This window comes from Eublepharis macularius, chromosome 19 (genome assembly GCF_028583425.1).
Source record: "Eublepharis macularius isolate TG4126 chromosome 19, MPM_Emac_v1.0, whole genome shotgun sequence".
Lineage (NCBI taxonomy): Eukaryota > Metazoa > Chordata > Lepidosauria > Squamata > Eublepharidae > Eublepharis > Eublepharis macularius.
In genome coordinates this window covers 14,541,531-14,557,628 of record NC_072808.1, presented here as the reverse complement: position 1 = coordinate 14,557,628, position 16,098 = coordinate 14,541,531, and the positions used below count along the sequence as shown (strand labels likewise).

The window sequence follows — 16,098 nt, the reverse complement described above, 5'->3', positions numbered from 1 at the left end:
CGTATCAAGGGAAACCAAACATACAAGGAAAGAGATTCACCAATGAACAAGAACGTGCAGGAGAAAAATCCCTTAACACGTTTGGGGGAAAGGGCATCGCATTTCAACCTTGAGCCTCGCTGCTACAGATCTTTACACAGCCACCACTAGGTCTCCCTAACAGAAAAAAACAAGCAAATCTAAGGCAGTATCTCACCCACTAGAAATATGCCGTTCTAAGGTTGCATTTTTGGCAGTTAAGCACAAGCAATGTATTTCATACCCTGTCATACAAGCAACCTGTCTTGGCTCCCTGCTTTATATACACATTCACTGCTGTAGGATGGGTGAAAAGGGTAAAGTTAGGCCAGAAACCCTCTATTAACACATGGTTACGTCGTTCTGGTCTGTCTCATTCTCTCTGCAATGCCCTCATGTTCTACGTTATCTAGCATGCAGGCTTGCTTATTTCTTTTGGGGTTATGGTGTTCTTTTTTTTTTTTTTAAATGCTAAATATATGCAAACACATTTGCAAACCAGAAGGTTTTGTGTGTAGTTTGAAAAAGTAAAAAGGGGAAAGAACCTTGAGTCTGCCTGTGAGAGTGCGAAGCAGTCAGCACTGTGCAAAAGCAGAAGCTCCCCCTCAAGAGATCAGAAGGAGGAGTTGGCGAGTTGCTTACAGGGGAAAGTGAAAATTGGTAAGAGAACAAGAAAGACAAGAGAACAACTAGGATGAGAGTCATTTGCGATGCACACGGCCAAACATAAACAAGGGACATGGTCAGGTAGCGTTTAGCAAGGCACTGTCTTTCACTTGAGGAAACCTGGGAGTCAAAGTGCTAACTGGGACAGGCGGTGCAATGAAACACAAGGGAAGCTATTTGCGGTATTTCCTGAAAAGGAAAAAAAAAATCTACCAATTCACTTTTACCTTAACAAAAGTTGGAGGATTGTAACGACGAGCGACTAATGGTCCATCCATGCCCCAGAGCATCTGAGCTGAGGCTCCTTCCCAGGTTGCCAAGTATGCAACCCACAACTGAGCTCAGAGCACAAGCATGTACTCTAGCCCTGAGGTGCCCCAAGAATAAAAGGATATAAGACAAGCTGAGATATATATCTGGCAAAAAAACCCCACAACCCTCTGCACAGGACAGTTCCTTTGGGGATTGTACTACTTTAGATCATAGGTCAGGAAATATAGCATTTCTCTAGTGCTTTAGATCATCCAGAGATCTTCACATAAATTTTCTTACTGCAGTTTTTACAACAAACCCATAAAGTCAGTATTATTATCCCTTAATTGGCAGGGGGTGAAACTAACAGAGAGAGGGTTGTCTAAGGCCGTCTCCCAAGCGCGTAGCAAGGATGAAACCAACGAGCCTCCCCATTCATAGCTCAGCCCTGACTGCTGTCCCAGCTCTTATTTTCAAGTGTCCTGCATGATTAAACCACATACAATGCCCCACACAAAGAAAACTAGCCATCTGTGAGAGGACTAGGCTACAACCCTTTTTCACGAAGTGCTCACGAAGTACACGCAGGGATTTCTTAATATGAGGCGGCATCCAATTGCATTTGAAGTGGTGCCCACCCAAGGGGATTCTACCATAAGCTGCAGAAACAAAAGGGGCCACCAGCGGCCGTCCTACAGCAAGACCGCCATTTTGTCAGCTGAAAAGAATCAAGCATGCCACGGCAACTGCAGAATGCACCCTTCTCTGTCATCTCTCAGGTGATCCAGCACCCAGGTGGGCAGGCTCCTCTCCCACCTAACCCAGCTGTGGTGATCTTGGGTGCTATCCGGACAGACAGAAAGATCAACATCGTTCATTGGACCATCTCCCGCTCAACCCCCACTGCAGTATGCAAGAGCAGTAGGAAAGAAGACCAATCGATGAGCAGTTTGGGTACAAAGACCATCCCTCGCCCAGCTCTTTTCTACCCTGCCACAGAACAAGGGGAGCCAGGACAAGGCTAAAGCACAGCTGCAGCAGAGAGCTGGGCAACCAGCAAGGCCACTTGTGGAGGGAGCACTGGACAAGCTGTTCATTCAGTACCTTGTAGGGCCAATATCCCTGCCGTCCGTCCAGCACTTCTGCTGGCTCGAAGCCCAACCTGCTAGGGCGCACGCAGATCTGCCAAAGCCAGAAATTGAAGTCCTTATACATTGCAAAACCACAGCTGCTCCACACCACCAGAGGCCAGGATTTGCTTCATCTGGCACAGAGTCTCAGGCCACAGTTGTTATCGTGCGGAGGCGGGGGGTGGCGGTCTTGCCAAGCAGAACACTGCGGCGCCCCTACAATGCCTTGGGAAGTCATCCGCTGTCAAGCTCAATGAAAAGGAGCTGCCTGCTCCAGCTAACACAAAGCTACCTGCTGTCCCTTGAAGCACCCGGTGTCTGCACTGTGCTACATTCCCTCTGGCCTACAAAGTGCTGTGCGGGGATTCGGAATTGGGTTCCAAAAAAGGAAACGGGACCAGCGGCATCAGCAGACGCAGCTCGAGCTGCACTCAAAGGATGAAGGACGGGAAGAGAGGTGGGCTTACAGGTGATGAGGCTGAGACAGGACCACACACATAGTTCAATTCGCCTTGAAGCCTGGTAGGGGGGAGACTGCTATGGGTGCCAAGCCCTCTTTATGAATCTACTGCCACTCCCCTTTCAATCCACTGTCTTCTCTTCCTTAGAAAGGCAAGATATCCACACAATCTTCCTTGCTTTGCAAACGAAAGGGTCTATTTATTCCTTCATTTTTCACAAGGCCCACTTGTGCCATATTGTGCTGTCTACAGGGTCGCCTTCACTTCTCCGGAACAGGGACGCTCAGCGGTTCAGAAGCAACGTGTTGCTCTCTGACATGACGTCTGTGGCTCTTCTGAGCACCGGTCCCCTTGAAAGCAAAGGGAGTTCAGAGGGCTATGAGTTAAAAAAACAACAACATTAAGGAGGGCTAATCAAAGTCAAAAGATGCCTGCATTTCATCTTTGAAAGCTAGAGAAGGAATTTAGCTTTATTCCCTTTCTGTCTCCCAACCTCATTCTGCAGTCACTCCACTGGCTACCTATCAGTTGCCGTGCTCTGTTCAAGGTTCTGGTTATCACATTACGGCCTTGGTCCAGCATTTCTACGGGACTGCCTCCCTCACTATGTTCCTCTATGGCAACTTCGCTCCTCTGAACAGGGTCTCCTGCAGGTGCCACCCTGCACACGGGAAAAATCAACAGCAGCTCGTACATGGGCTTTCGCTGTGGTGGCCCCTACCCCGTGAAATGCCTGAGGAGGTCAGGAGAGCCCCCCACTCCTGGCTTTCCGCAAGCGATGCAAAACAGAATTATTCAAAATGGCTTTTGTATTGTAGGGAGGGGGGATCTCAAATGCTTCACTAAGGAGTTAGGGACCGTAGATTTCACCACTATGTTGCATCATCTGCTGTTTTAAATATGTGCTCCTATGAGCTGCCTGTGCTTCATGCTGTCTAATGTCAGCCCTAGAATTGCTTATGTTCTGTTTCAGCATTTCTTCAACTCTGTATTGGATCCTTGCTAATGCTATGTCTCTGTAAACTTGTGTTTATTTACCCTAGGGCATTGTTCAAGGAAATGTCCTTGATACTGACTATACTAATCTCACACCGTGTAATCCGCCTTGAGTCTCAGTGAGAAAGGCGGACAATAAATTACATAAATAAAATAAATAAATAAAAATAAACACCACTCTCTCCAGACAGTAGAAAAGAGCAGGAGTCCAGCAGCACCTATAAGACTAACAAAAAATTGTGGTAGGCTATGAGCTTTTGTGAGTCACAGTATCTGAAGAAGTGAGCTGTGACTCACAAAAGCTCACACCCTGCCATTAATTTTGTTAAGTCTTGCTGCTGGACTCTTGCTCTTTTCTACTGCTACAGACCGATGAATGCGGCTAACCATCTCGATCAGTATCCAGACAGTTCATGTTGGTAAAGGGAGGAACTGTGGAGTGGGCTCTTTAGTAGGGCTGCAGTACTGCCCCCTCCTCACTGCTGTGTATACTGTGACTGTGAAATACAGGGAACACATCCACACCAGTAACAAAACAGAGCAGTGAGATTTCCACACCGAATTAACTCTCTTCCTCTCCATGGAGTCAACTGAGCTCCATCTTCAGATACTTTTAACTCTAATGAAATTGGCAGCGCTAAATACAGGCTCCTGTCAACGAGCAAGGATGTTTTTAAAGAAAGACGGCAAACAGAAACGGGAAACTGAAATCGACCACGCTTAATTTCCAGGGAAGGGTGAACTAGAAAGACGATGGGGTGGATTTCCCAAACAAGAAGACTCCCGGCTCAACTTCCCAAGCCTCCTTGGGACTTGAGGCAGAAAACCTGAGGCAGCCTCTTCTTCACTTTGCCATGTAGCAGGGCTTCCTGTGCTGTAATGAAAGTAAACGGCTAATTTTAAAAACAAGACGCTACCTTGCCTGATTCTGGAGGGAGAAACTGCACTACGCTTGGCCGGCGTTCGCACTAGCACTTCATCACGGACTGCAATATCCATTTTGCCATCCTCAAACATTTATCACAGCCGAAGTCAGAATGATCCTTCTAACACACTAGTCTTTCCCCTGCTCTAGGCCTTATTTTTATTAACGACGCAGAGAGATGAATGCTAGAGGCAGGATAATTGTGCGCCTGAAGCGCACTGCTTCACATCAACGTATGGAGAAGGCCAGCCCTGAAATCTACTAAAGCGCGTCCCTTCTGGCTTATGCCAGTAGCTAGAATGAGATCGTTACCAATGGTAGAGTCAACAGCCATATGAAACAGCGCACTTCAAAGACGCCAATGCTGATTAAAGGGACAAATATGAATATTTCAGGCATGTTGTGAAGTGATGGGCTACTGGCAGCCAAGGACTATCCACAAGGCCCCAAGCACAGGTCCAAATGACAAGTAGCCCCTCTGTTCAAGCCGAGGCGTGGGCAAAGTGTTCTTATGGCAGCAGAAACCCTGGCAGAACTTTCCATCTTTCAGCGACACTCGACAAGCGACAAGCAAAGGACATTTATGCTCCGCCATAACGCAGGAAGAGAGCGTGCCCAAAGCCTCTAGTGATGCACGTGAGCAATTCTCTGCCATTTGCTCACATATTGGCTTATGCAGAGGAACTCTAGAATGGCCACTGGGATAATGTATGGATGGCTGTGCTCTCCACGTTTCTGTGTACAGCAGCATGCTAGGCCAGAGACACAGGGAGATGGGGTTGCAATAGTCTATGGTGATTCTATTCATCTTTCAAGCTCCCTTATCCGACACTCTCCTGGGTTTGAGCGTGTGTTCCTGAAGATGGATGATCAGAACAGGAAAGAGATTCTGCTGGTGTACCGTCCACCCTGCTGCCAAACTATCTTCCTTTTACTATTAGCCAGCGACCATCACGTTTTCAATACCAATTCAAAATTTACAATTGATTGGACATCAGCAAGGCACAAGATGTATGAAAAAACAAACATGAAACGAGCTACATATTTCAGCGATTACCTACATTTAAAATGTCCTCAATAAATCAATCTTAAAAGCGTAATTACTCGATTCTAAAAACATAATTATTCAATCAACAATATGTACTTTAAAATATCCAGTCAATAAAATTGTACCGTACTATTATCAATACTTTTCTAGAGTTTGCCATATATAGCCAGGATGTCCTCCTATTAAAGACCACCCAGCCATATTTTGCCACTCTGTCATTTCCCTATTCCTATCAGCTAACATTATTATAAGCTAGTCCCTTCTCTCTCTCCCCGGCAGACTATCGATTATAGGATTAATACCCATTTTCCTAATATGGTTCGTATGTTTTATAATCAAAGAAGACATGCAATCTCATCTCCGCATGGGCATAAACATTTTTCTTAAGCTATCTTCTTATATTTGCCTTCCAGAACAGCAGGAGTGGATGCATGTTCAGGCGATGTACATTTGGCATCTGCTTGTCTGATTTATACAGATTTTATTACGCTTGTGGAGTCTGAGGAAGTAGACGAGATCCTTGGAGAGGTAAGACAGGGGGAAGGTGGCCCGGCTGGCCCTGCTGAACGTCTCAGCAGCCTTGGATACTATTGGCCATAGTACCCTGTTGAGCCACCTCTCAGCATGGACCCTAAGGGCATTGTGTTATGACGGTTCAAGTCCTATCTGGAAGATTACTCTCAGAAGGTGGTACTGGAGGCTTCCTGCTCTGCCTCTTGGCCACTGGCTGTGGGGTTCTGCAAGGTTTAGTCTTATCCCTCATGCTATTTAACATCTATACAAAGCCACTGGAAGAGGTCTTCGGGAAGCTTGGGCTATAGTGTTATCAATATGCCGATGATACCCAGCTCTACCTTTCCACCTAATTCCAAGGACGCTGTGGATGTTTTGGCGCTTGGAGTCAGTAATGGGCGGGATGAGGGCACACAAGCCCAAATTGAGTCCTGACGAGACAGGGGATCTTTGGTTTAGCAGGAAGTTGAGATCTCTCCTGTCTTTGAAAAGTTGCCTTAGAAAACCAGGTAGCTGCGGTGGCTGGAAGTGCTTTTGCTCAGCTTCAGTTGGTGAGTCAGCTGTGCCTGTTCCTGTCTGGGCAGATCTAGACACAGTGATCCATGCCTTAGTTACATCCAGACTGGACTACTGCAATGCACTCTACTTGGGGCTACCCTTGAAGAGCATTTGGAAGCTGCAGCTAGTGCAGCTAGACTGCTGGGTGGGGCCAGCTATCAGGAGCATGTGACCCCTATATTACAGCAATTACACTCGCTACTAATAGCTCCAAAGCATGATTCAAGGGTTTGGCTTTGTCCTTTAAAGCCCTATATGGCTTGGAACTGGGGTTATTTGAAGGACCATCTTCTCCCCTATGTTCCTGCCCAGGATTTAAGGTCACAGGGAGAGGCCCTCCGGACTGTTCCATCAGCTAAAGAAGCTCACTTGATCTACAAGAGAGAGAGAGCTTTTTCAGTGGCAGTCCCACAACTACAGAACAATATCCCCAGGGAGGGGGGCCTAGCCCCCTCACAGCTGATCTTCTGCAAGCAGGTGAAGATATTTTTATTTAGGACTGCTTTTAATTAACTGTGTGTCTGTGTTCCTTGGCAGTCGTAAACTGGGTTTGTAAATAGATCAAGCTGGATAGCCGCGTTAGTCTGTCTGTAGCAACAGAAAAGAGCAAGTGTCCAGTAGCACCTATAAGACTAACAAAATGTGTGGTACAGTACAAGCTTTCGTGAGCCACAAACACTTCTTCAGTGTTTGTAAACTGTGTTTTGTTTTATTATTATTAATTTATTTTGTAAGCCACTGAGTTCCTGCAAGCAGAAAGGCAGCTAAATTTCAAATAAATAAATTTTTTACAAAATGGGGCCAGGGAGTCCTATGCTTGAGTAGGCAGGGTCACTGTTGCCAGCCCTCACTCAAGCCAAAAAAATACAGATCCTCATAGAAGCATAGAGTTGTAAGGGGCCCTGCAGACCATCTAGTCCAACCCCCTGCCCAGTGCAGGATCAGCCTAAAGCATCTCTGACAAGTATTCATCCAGCCTCTTCTTGAAAACTGCCAGTGAAGGGGAGCTCACCACCTCCCTAGGCAGCTGATTCCACTTTTGAACTACTCTGACTGTGAAAAAGTTCTTCCTAATATCCAGCCGGTACCTTTGTGCATGCAGTTTAAGCCCATTGCTTCATGTCCTGCCCTCTGCTGCCAACTGGAACAGCTCCCTGCCCTCCTCCAAATGACAGCCTTTCAAATATTTAAAGAGAGCAATCATGTCCCCCCTCAACCTCCTCTTCTCCAAACTAAACATTCCCAAGGCCCTCAGCCTTTCCTCGTAGGGCTCAGTCTCCAGACCCCTGATCATTCTCCTCGCTCTCCTCTGCACCCTCTCGATTTTGTCCACATCCTTTTTGAAGTGAGGCCTCCAGAACTGCACACAATACTCCAGGTGTGGCCTGACCAAGGCAGTATAGAGAGGGGCTATGAACTCCTGCGATTTCGATCCTATTTAAAGTTATTTTGCTTGAGACCAGAGAAAGCAAGCAAGCTGAATTTTCAGATGCAGCAACTTGGCCCTTATTCCCTACAAAGGAGTAAGAGCCCACAAGACGCTGCTCAGCATCACATGCCACACCAGGAAATAAAATTAGGAATAATTAGATCCCAACAGAACTGAATGGGAGAGGATGCTGTATGCGTGTGAACAAGGCAGAAACGGCCACAGGGAAAACAAATGAAGGCAACCCCTTCTCTGCCTTTCAGACCTCTCCTCCCAATAAACCAAGGTGGCTTTGATTGCTCTCAGCAGCAAATGGCAGCTGTCCTACCAGACACAACAGGCATTAGAGTGTCTTAATAGCCTTGGCCTCACTTAGCCAGACGACAAAGTGGCATTGAATTGAACCCTGCGATGAAGTTCATGGTAAATGTGAATAGCACCAGCTCTGTTGCCCCGATATTTAACATTTCCCTGAGGCAGGACAGCTACAGAGAGGCCAGGGCCAAGGCAGACCACATATACAGAGGAAAGCCAGCTGTTATTACGCAAACGTGGACCCACAGCATCACCAAGTGGCCAGACTGAAGCAGCCACAGCGCAAAGGCTGAAACCACCAAGAACTCAGGTGAGCCTTCTGAGACTGTTGGCAAAAGCCGCAAGGTGAAAATCATAACAGAGTTCTGGAAATCCTTCTGCACGAAGAGGCAATGGAGGATCAGAAACTCTTTATGGTACTCCCATACGATTACTCTGCATTAGAGGGGTCAGAAAGAACTAAGCACATGCCAGAAAACACTGCAGAGAAAAGACAAGACAGGAAGAGCTCTCTTAAGTGCGACTGACTCTGGATGCCTGCCTCCTTATCAATGGAGGCCCAGGGCTGGCTGGTTGTGTTTTTCTATCTCCAGCAGATCAGGCAGCAAATGGCAGCTGTCCGTACCTCTCTGCCCGTGAGCTAATTACAGTGATCCATGCAACTGTCACCTCCAGATTGGACTACTGTAACTCACTCTATGCAGGGCTACCCTTGAAACTGACCAGGAAACAGCAACTGGTCCAGAATGCGGTAGCTCACGTCCTTACAGGAACTGGGTTTCGGACACGCGTACAACCTGTGTTGCGCCAGCTGCACTGGCTTCCAGTTGAATTCCGAGTCAAGTTCAAGGTGTTGGTGTTAACAGTCCAGGCTCTTAGCGGACCGGGACCTGCATATCTATGGGACTGTCTCTCCCTGTATGTTGCCTGGAGGGTGTTACGCTCTGCAAGCCAACATTTGCTGGTGGTCCCTGGCCCCAAGGATATTCACCTGGCTTGAAGGCTCTGGCCTCGTGGAATGTGTTCCCAGCTTATTACAGTACCGCCAGGCTTGCAAAACTGGAGATGTTCCTATGATAGTGGTTGAGGAGCTGGTGAACTATCCAGCTGGTCCCTTGCCTAAAGCCTAACTGAGATCTGTTGAGCCTACTCGCGGTGATATGAACCCAAGTTACCACCCTGCCACATTTTAGAGGTCCTTCTGGGACTGTTTTATTGTTTTACTGTTTTATATGGTTTTAAGTTCTTTTTTATAGTATTTTATGGTATTTATGTATCATTGTAATTGCTGTTAATATAATGTTGTGACCCGCCCTGAGCCCGCTTGCGGGGAGGGTGGGATATAAATGCAATAAATAAATAGATAAACAGACAGCAGTCCACCTAAGCCAGCATTCTGCTTCGAACATGGTGAGCCAGAGGGCACAAGGAAGCCCATACACAGAACCCGTGGCCACCAGCCCTTTCCGGCTGACATGCAAAAGTGCCCCAGAGGTCTCAGGTAGCTCCTATGGCTAAAAGCCAGTGGTTGATCTATCTTTCAAAAGTTTGTCTAAACCCCATTTAAATCTACCTGAGCTTTGTGGGAGTTCTACCACTCAACTATTCCCTCTGGTTTATCTTGAATCTTCAGCCAACCAGTTTCATAGGGTGCTCTTGAGTATTATGGAAGAGGAAGAAAAGTCTGTCTGCTGAAGAACTTAGAGGAGCCCCGCTGGATTAGGCTGCTTGTCCATCTAGTCCAGCATCGCATTTCACACAGCAGCCAAACAAATACCTGGAGGGCTAACAAACAGAGAACAGAGGACAAGGCCCTCCCTTGATTTTGCCTTCCAATAAAGGGTTTCAGAGGTTTGTTTCTTACTCACTATGGCTCCCTGACCTGCATAGCCCAGGACAGCCTGATCTTGTCAGAGCTCAAAAGCTAAGCAAGGTCAGCCTTGATTAGTAATTGGATGGGAGACCTCCAACGAAGACCAGGGTTGCAGAGGCAGGCAATGCCTTGAGAGCCCCACCAGGGGGCACCATAAGGCACCTATGACTTGAGGGCAGGACTTCATTTCACTCACTACGGCTAATAGCTATTGATGGGCCTACTCTCCATGAATCTGTCTACCCCCCTCCCCTTTTAAAGCGACCTTCTACATACTGTGCATAATTTTGTAAACCTCTTTTCCTCAACTAAAATGCCTGAAATGCTTTAACCTTACTTTCTATCTGGTTGTTGTAGAACCAAATCGAGATAGAATCTGACTACAACGAAAATGACACAAGACCCCTGAATGAATTTTGGAGTGTCCAAGGTCAGTTTGTGTACCAGAGCATGGAAACTCCATGCCACTGACTACTAGAAACTCTGTTCTGCTGCCACACCTGCCCCAATTCTTAATGGCTTTTGCAGGCTTCCTTTGGTATTGATCATACAAGCCTATCTTTACAATCTGAAGAACTAGAGTTTTTTCTTTTTGGCAAGCCAAATAAAGTGTGGAGATTTTTCAGAATGGCCCATGTGCCTGTACAAAATAAGCATAGTCAACATAGCACAGATCCAGGGAACTTCAGTTGGGTAGCTTTCATGGCAGCAATATGATGAGAGGCAGACATCCTCGTGGTTTGTGGCTGATAGCTAGACCCTTCCTTCATATTTGAGGGGGTAGCAAGTAAAAGTGTACTATAGGATTTTGGGAATGGCAAGATAAGGAGTTGGAAAGAGGCAGAACTTCGGGGGCTTCTGCAGCTGTTCCTGTACCCTGAGACAGTCCCTGGAGTAAGAATGGAAGTAGGTCTTGAGATTATATATTCCTTCCCCCCGGCCCCAAGAGCAGGGAGTGGAGCATGCAAGCCTAAAGCCACTCCTGATTTCACCTTGTGAACAGTTCCTAAAAGATCCTCACCCCAAGTTTGCTAAAAGCAATTACACAAAATTCTTGATAGAGGTGTGACCATTAGAGATGTTCAGAAGGGATCATTAGGCAGTTTAGGGACTGGCAAAAATTCCGAAGTGCAAAAAGGTTAGCCAAAGCAGGAAAGAGATAGAGAGCGTTCCAGAAAATAAGCTGCCCAGAAAGAAAAGCTGGGCTGCCAAAAATCACCACTTGGCATCCTTACTTTTCAGGAAACTCTACCTCTTTAGGAAAACTACTCCAGTTCAATGATATCCCCCTCTTAACAAACTCTTTGGGGCAGGAAGACTAAACTAAAATGTATTACTCTGCCATTAAACTACTTTGCAGACGCCAGCATCTGAAACACGCAATGGGCTTGTGACTTTCGAGAGTGAAAAATGGAGAGTCTGCTTCCATTTTCAGGCGCAGGAACGGCAGCTGGATATAACACAGCTTGTAGTTTCTAGCATCCAGCCCCCGCCCCAGCCCCAATCTATGAGGTTGCCCATCCATTTGGATGGGAATCCTTCCCATTAATGTTATGTGGTCATGCATAAAACCTTCCTGCAGCGGTCCTGAACGGGGCAGACTAAAATGTCTGAGCTCATATTTATAAAGCTGTCCACTCTGCAGCACTCCTAGGCTAGATTTACAGTGTGATCCTACGCAGAGTCACACCCTTCTAAGCCTTCTTAGAAGGGTGTGACTGTTTAGGATTGCACTGTTACTCTCGGCCACCGTTAGCCGAGTATCGATCAGCCCACTGTGCCTAATAACCCATTCCTGCTTACCTTTTTGTTTGAACAAAAGCTTCCAGAGAGCAATCTATCTGCAAAGGCCCAGAAGCCTCGAACCCAAAAGTAACTTAATGTAAAGATCTGGGTTTTATCTCAAATTACACAGTACATTTCTGTAGTTAGCTGCAACGCTCAACTTACTAATTTGTGTAAAAAGTTGAAAAAATACAAAAATAAACACAAAAACATTGAATGTTTTCCACTTCATACATCAATAAATCATTAAGTATGTAATGAGCCATAACAATATACTACAAAGGAGCCTGAAGATGTACTTTGAGATGGTAAAGAATACTTTAGCTACAGCCACCACCTTATACTCATTGATCTAGAGGAGTTAGCCATGTTAGTCTGCAGTAGCAAAATAGCAAAGAGGCCAGTAGCACCTTAAGACTAACCAACTTTATAGCAGCATAAGCTTGCCAGATGCATCTGATGAAGAGAGCTGTGGCTCTCGAAAGCTTATGCTACAATAAAGTTGGTTAGTCTTAAAGGTGCTACTGGCCTCTTTGCTATTGTTCTTATACTTACTGGAATCAAAGGAGGTCCAGATAGCAAAGATTTGTTTCTCCCTTTCTGAGCCAATACACAGGCATAATCTTGAGGATGGGAGTCAAGACATACCGCATATGTTGAGACAGCCTATTCTGTTAATGGCAGATGTGAAAGAATTTCAGCAGCAGCTCTGAGAGGACACTCCGATCTTTGACAGATATGGTATTCATGTGGTATTAAGCAGGCAAACAAGAGGCCTGCTTGCAGCCCAGTATAGCGACCCCCCCCCAACTTTGTTGAGGCTGTAGGCAGTTACAAAGAACAGCAAGTGGCCATCTCCCACCAAACAGTTGCCATGGGGGCTGGATCCAATAGCCAAATATTGGGAAGTTCCAAGCCTGGCATCCTCCTGTGAGGAAAACAGCTATTTTGCTACGGGTGCTCTCTGAAGATAGAAAGGTGATGCACCCTGGTTTTTCTGAAACATCTGCTATAAGAGATGGATCAAAGCCCACACTAGCCTTTTCCTTACAGGAAAATATATTCTGGGGGGAAAGAACGCAAGTAACAGAAAACACAGTGGTGGGCTCATTGCACTCATAGGCACCACAATGGGGATCGCTGGCCTTACCATAAGCCAGTTGGTTTAGCCTAGCAAACTGGAGTCAAGGTCTGGAGCTGAACTGTAGAGGAAGAGGCTGGTGCTGGGGAGCCTGATACAATTTTATGTGCTTTTATCACCATGAATACAGCCACTGGAAACATGGTATATGTGAAAATGAATGAAGAAAGGAGTGATTGAATTTGCTTTGGTGTTATTACTGGAATAATGTTATTATTGCAGGGCTGAAATTCCTAAGTTGAATACTGAAGCCTAGGTTCCAGTTTGTTACTGTACTCTAGAGACATGTCTTTTCTAGTTCCCTGACATCTTTAATAGGAACCAAGATAATCCAAACTGTGGTATTCCCCATTACGATGTATAGATGTGAAAGTTGAACAATGAAGAAAGCTGACAGGAAAGAAAATTGATTCATTTGAAATATGGTGCTGGAGGAGAGTTTTGCAGATACCATGGATGGCCAAAAAGGCAAATAAGCAGGTACTAGATCAAATCAAGCTGGAATTCTCCCTAGAAGCTAAAATGACAAAACTGAGGCTATTGTACTTTGGTCACATCATGAGAAGACAAGATTCTCCGGAAAAGTCAATAATTCTAGGAAAATTGGAAAGCAGTAGGAAAAGAGGAAGACCTAAAACGAGATGGCTTGACTCAATCAAAGAAGCCATGTCCTCCAGTTTGCGGGATCTGAGCAAGTCTGTTAATAATAGGACATTTTGGAAGTCGTTCCTTCATAGGTCGGAGGCAACTTGACTGTACGTAATACACACAGAGGCCTGTATCAAGGGATGCTGGCACTTGTTGGACCCAAAGTGTGAGACTCTGGTCTCCCCCACGTGGTGCCAAGGAAAAAACTAGTTACTTGACTGAATTCAAAGACACTATTTGCTGCCAAGTTCCTGTTCTCTGACATACCTATACAATTGGTTATAAAAATCTCCTGATATTTGTTTTGACTCTCGCAAGGTTTTGTTTTAAAGAAGTTCCTTAACATTTGTCTTGCCAGTTTGGTCCCACAGAACCCATCCAGAAAAAGACCACAGGCTGCCAGAGAAGAGATGCTTGTTTTTCTTGAATTTAACCACCGATTTTAAAAAGCACAACTTTTTTCCCTTCCAGAAATAAAAAGGAGCCAGTTTCTCAACAGGGGCCCTTCAGCTGCCCCTTGCCTGGCCTTTCTCTGTTAGGGTTGCCAGCTCCAAGTTGGGAAATTCCTGGAGATCTGGGGGGTGAAACCTGGAGAAAGTGGGGTTGGGGAAGGGAAAAGACCTTGGCATGGCATAATTCCATAGAGTCCACCCCCCAAAGTAGCCATTTTCTCCAGGTGAACTGATCTTTGTGGCCTGGAGACTAGTTGCAATTACGGGAGATCTCCAGCCACTACCTGGAGGCTGGCAACCCCATTCCCTACCCAGGCTGGCCCCACCTGCGCCGCCCCTTCTCACCTCAGCAAAAAGAGGGACCTCTTCGGCGTCTTCCTCGTGCGCAGGCGCCACTCGGGCCGGGGTCGAGCCCGGGGGCACCTGGAGGGCGGCGGTGTTGACGGCTCCCCCGGAGGAGGCCGCGCGGGCCGCCAGGCCCGGTAACCCCAGCAACCTTTGCACGCCCGCCAGACTCCTCCAAGCCGCCATGGTTAACAAACGGAAGCGGAAATCGATCCCTTTGACAGGACAAGACTGAAGGGGAAGAGCGGCTCAGTCGGGCGCCTCCGTTCTTAAAGGTGCCAGGAAAGGTTCGGGCGTCCTTAAAGGGAAGGAGAATTTATGCCCTCCGACTTTTAATTTATCCTTTTACTCTTTAAAGGGGGGAAAGGCAATTGTTTTTCGAGTGAATGAAGGCTCATAATAAGCGCCTTGCAATGAAACACTGATTAACAGGCAATTAATTGTTGTTTAAGCCCCCACTCTCCTACCTTTCTGCAAACTGCAAAATCGAATTATACCCCCCAAAAGCTTTTGTATTGTTGGGAGGGGCTCTCAGACGCTTCGTTAAAGAGTTAAGGACCATAGACTTCACCTCTACGTTGTCTTACATACTATCTATTGTCTTAAATATGTGCTCCTATGAGCTTCATGTTGTCTAATGTCAGCCCTAGAACTGCTTATGTTCTGTTTCAGCATTTTTTCAACTTTGTATTGGATCCTTCTGTAAGGCTATGTCTTTGTAAACTTGTATTTAATTACCCTATGGCACTGTTTATGGACATATCCTTGAAACTGACTGTACTGGTCTCACACTGTGTAATTCGCCTTGAGTCTCAGCGAGAAAGGTGGACTATAAATAACATAAATAAATAATAAATAAGCAGGTCATTGCGAATTATTCTTTTGATTTGCTGTTGTTTTAAGGCTGCAAAATATCTCCCTCTTTCTTTTGTTTGCAGCCCTTAACATAAATGCATGGGTTTTATAGAGGACAGTACTGAACTCCTTCACTGAAGTTAGACCAAAGAATATTCGCTTGAGCTTCAATATATTAATTATTCAAGGTTAGGGATGCAGGTGAGAGAGGCTTAAATTATTGGAAAGATGAGAGGCAGTGTGTGTAGCGGTTAGAGTGCTGGGCTAGGTTCAAGAACACCCAAGGCCAAATCCTTACTCTCTGCCACAGACTTCGCTGATAAGTGTAATCTCGTCTACAAAGAACTCTACTGATGATGTCTTAATGAAGCTTACTCCTAAGAAAAAGTTTGGGTAGTCATGTTTGCAGTAGAAGAGCAAGATTCGAATCCAGTAATACCTTACAAGCCCTACCAGGATAGCCCTGGTGAGCCCGATCTCCTCAGATCTCAGAAGCTAAGCAGGGTCGTCTTTGGTTAATTGGATGGGAGATCTCCAACAAAGACCAGAGTTGCAGAAGTAGGCAATGACAAGCCACTTCTGTTTGTCTCTTGCCATGAAAACCCCGCCAGGGGTCTCCATAAGTAAGCTATGACTTTAGAGCACTCTACAATTCCTTAAAAACTAACCAGATTTTCAGAGACTCTCG

At 46.1% G+C, this 16,098-nt stretch overlaps 1 protein-coding gene across 1 annotated transcript in view; it reads right to left on the bottom strand.

The window, feature by feature from the left end:
- Positions 1–14,779, bottom strand: part of NDUFB11 (NADH:ubiquinone oxidoreductase subunit B11) — a 51,785-nt gene extending 37,006 nt beyond the window's left edge. Inside the window, exon 1 of the mRNA XM_055003603.1 lies at positions 14,556–14,779. Within this exon, the coding sequence (XP_054859578.1) occupies positions 14,556–14,741 (186 nt within the window). The 5' untranslated portion in view covers positions 14,742–14,779. The remainder of the gene's footprint in view (positions 1–14,555) is intronic.
- Between the last annotated feature and the right edge of the window lie 1,319 nt (positions 14,780–16,098).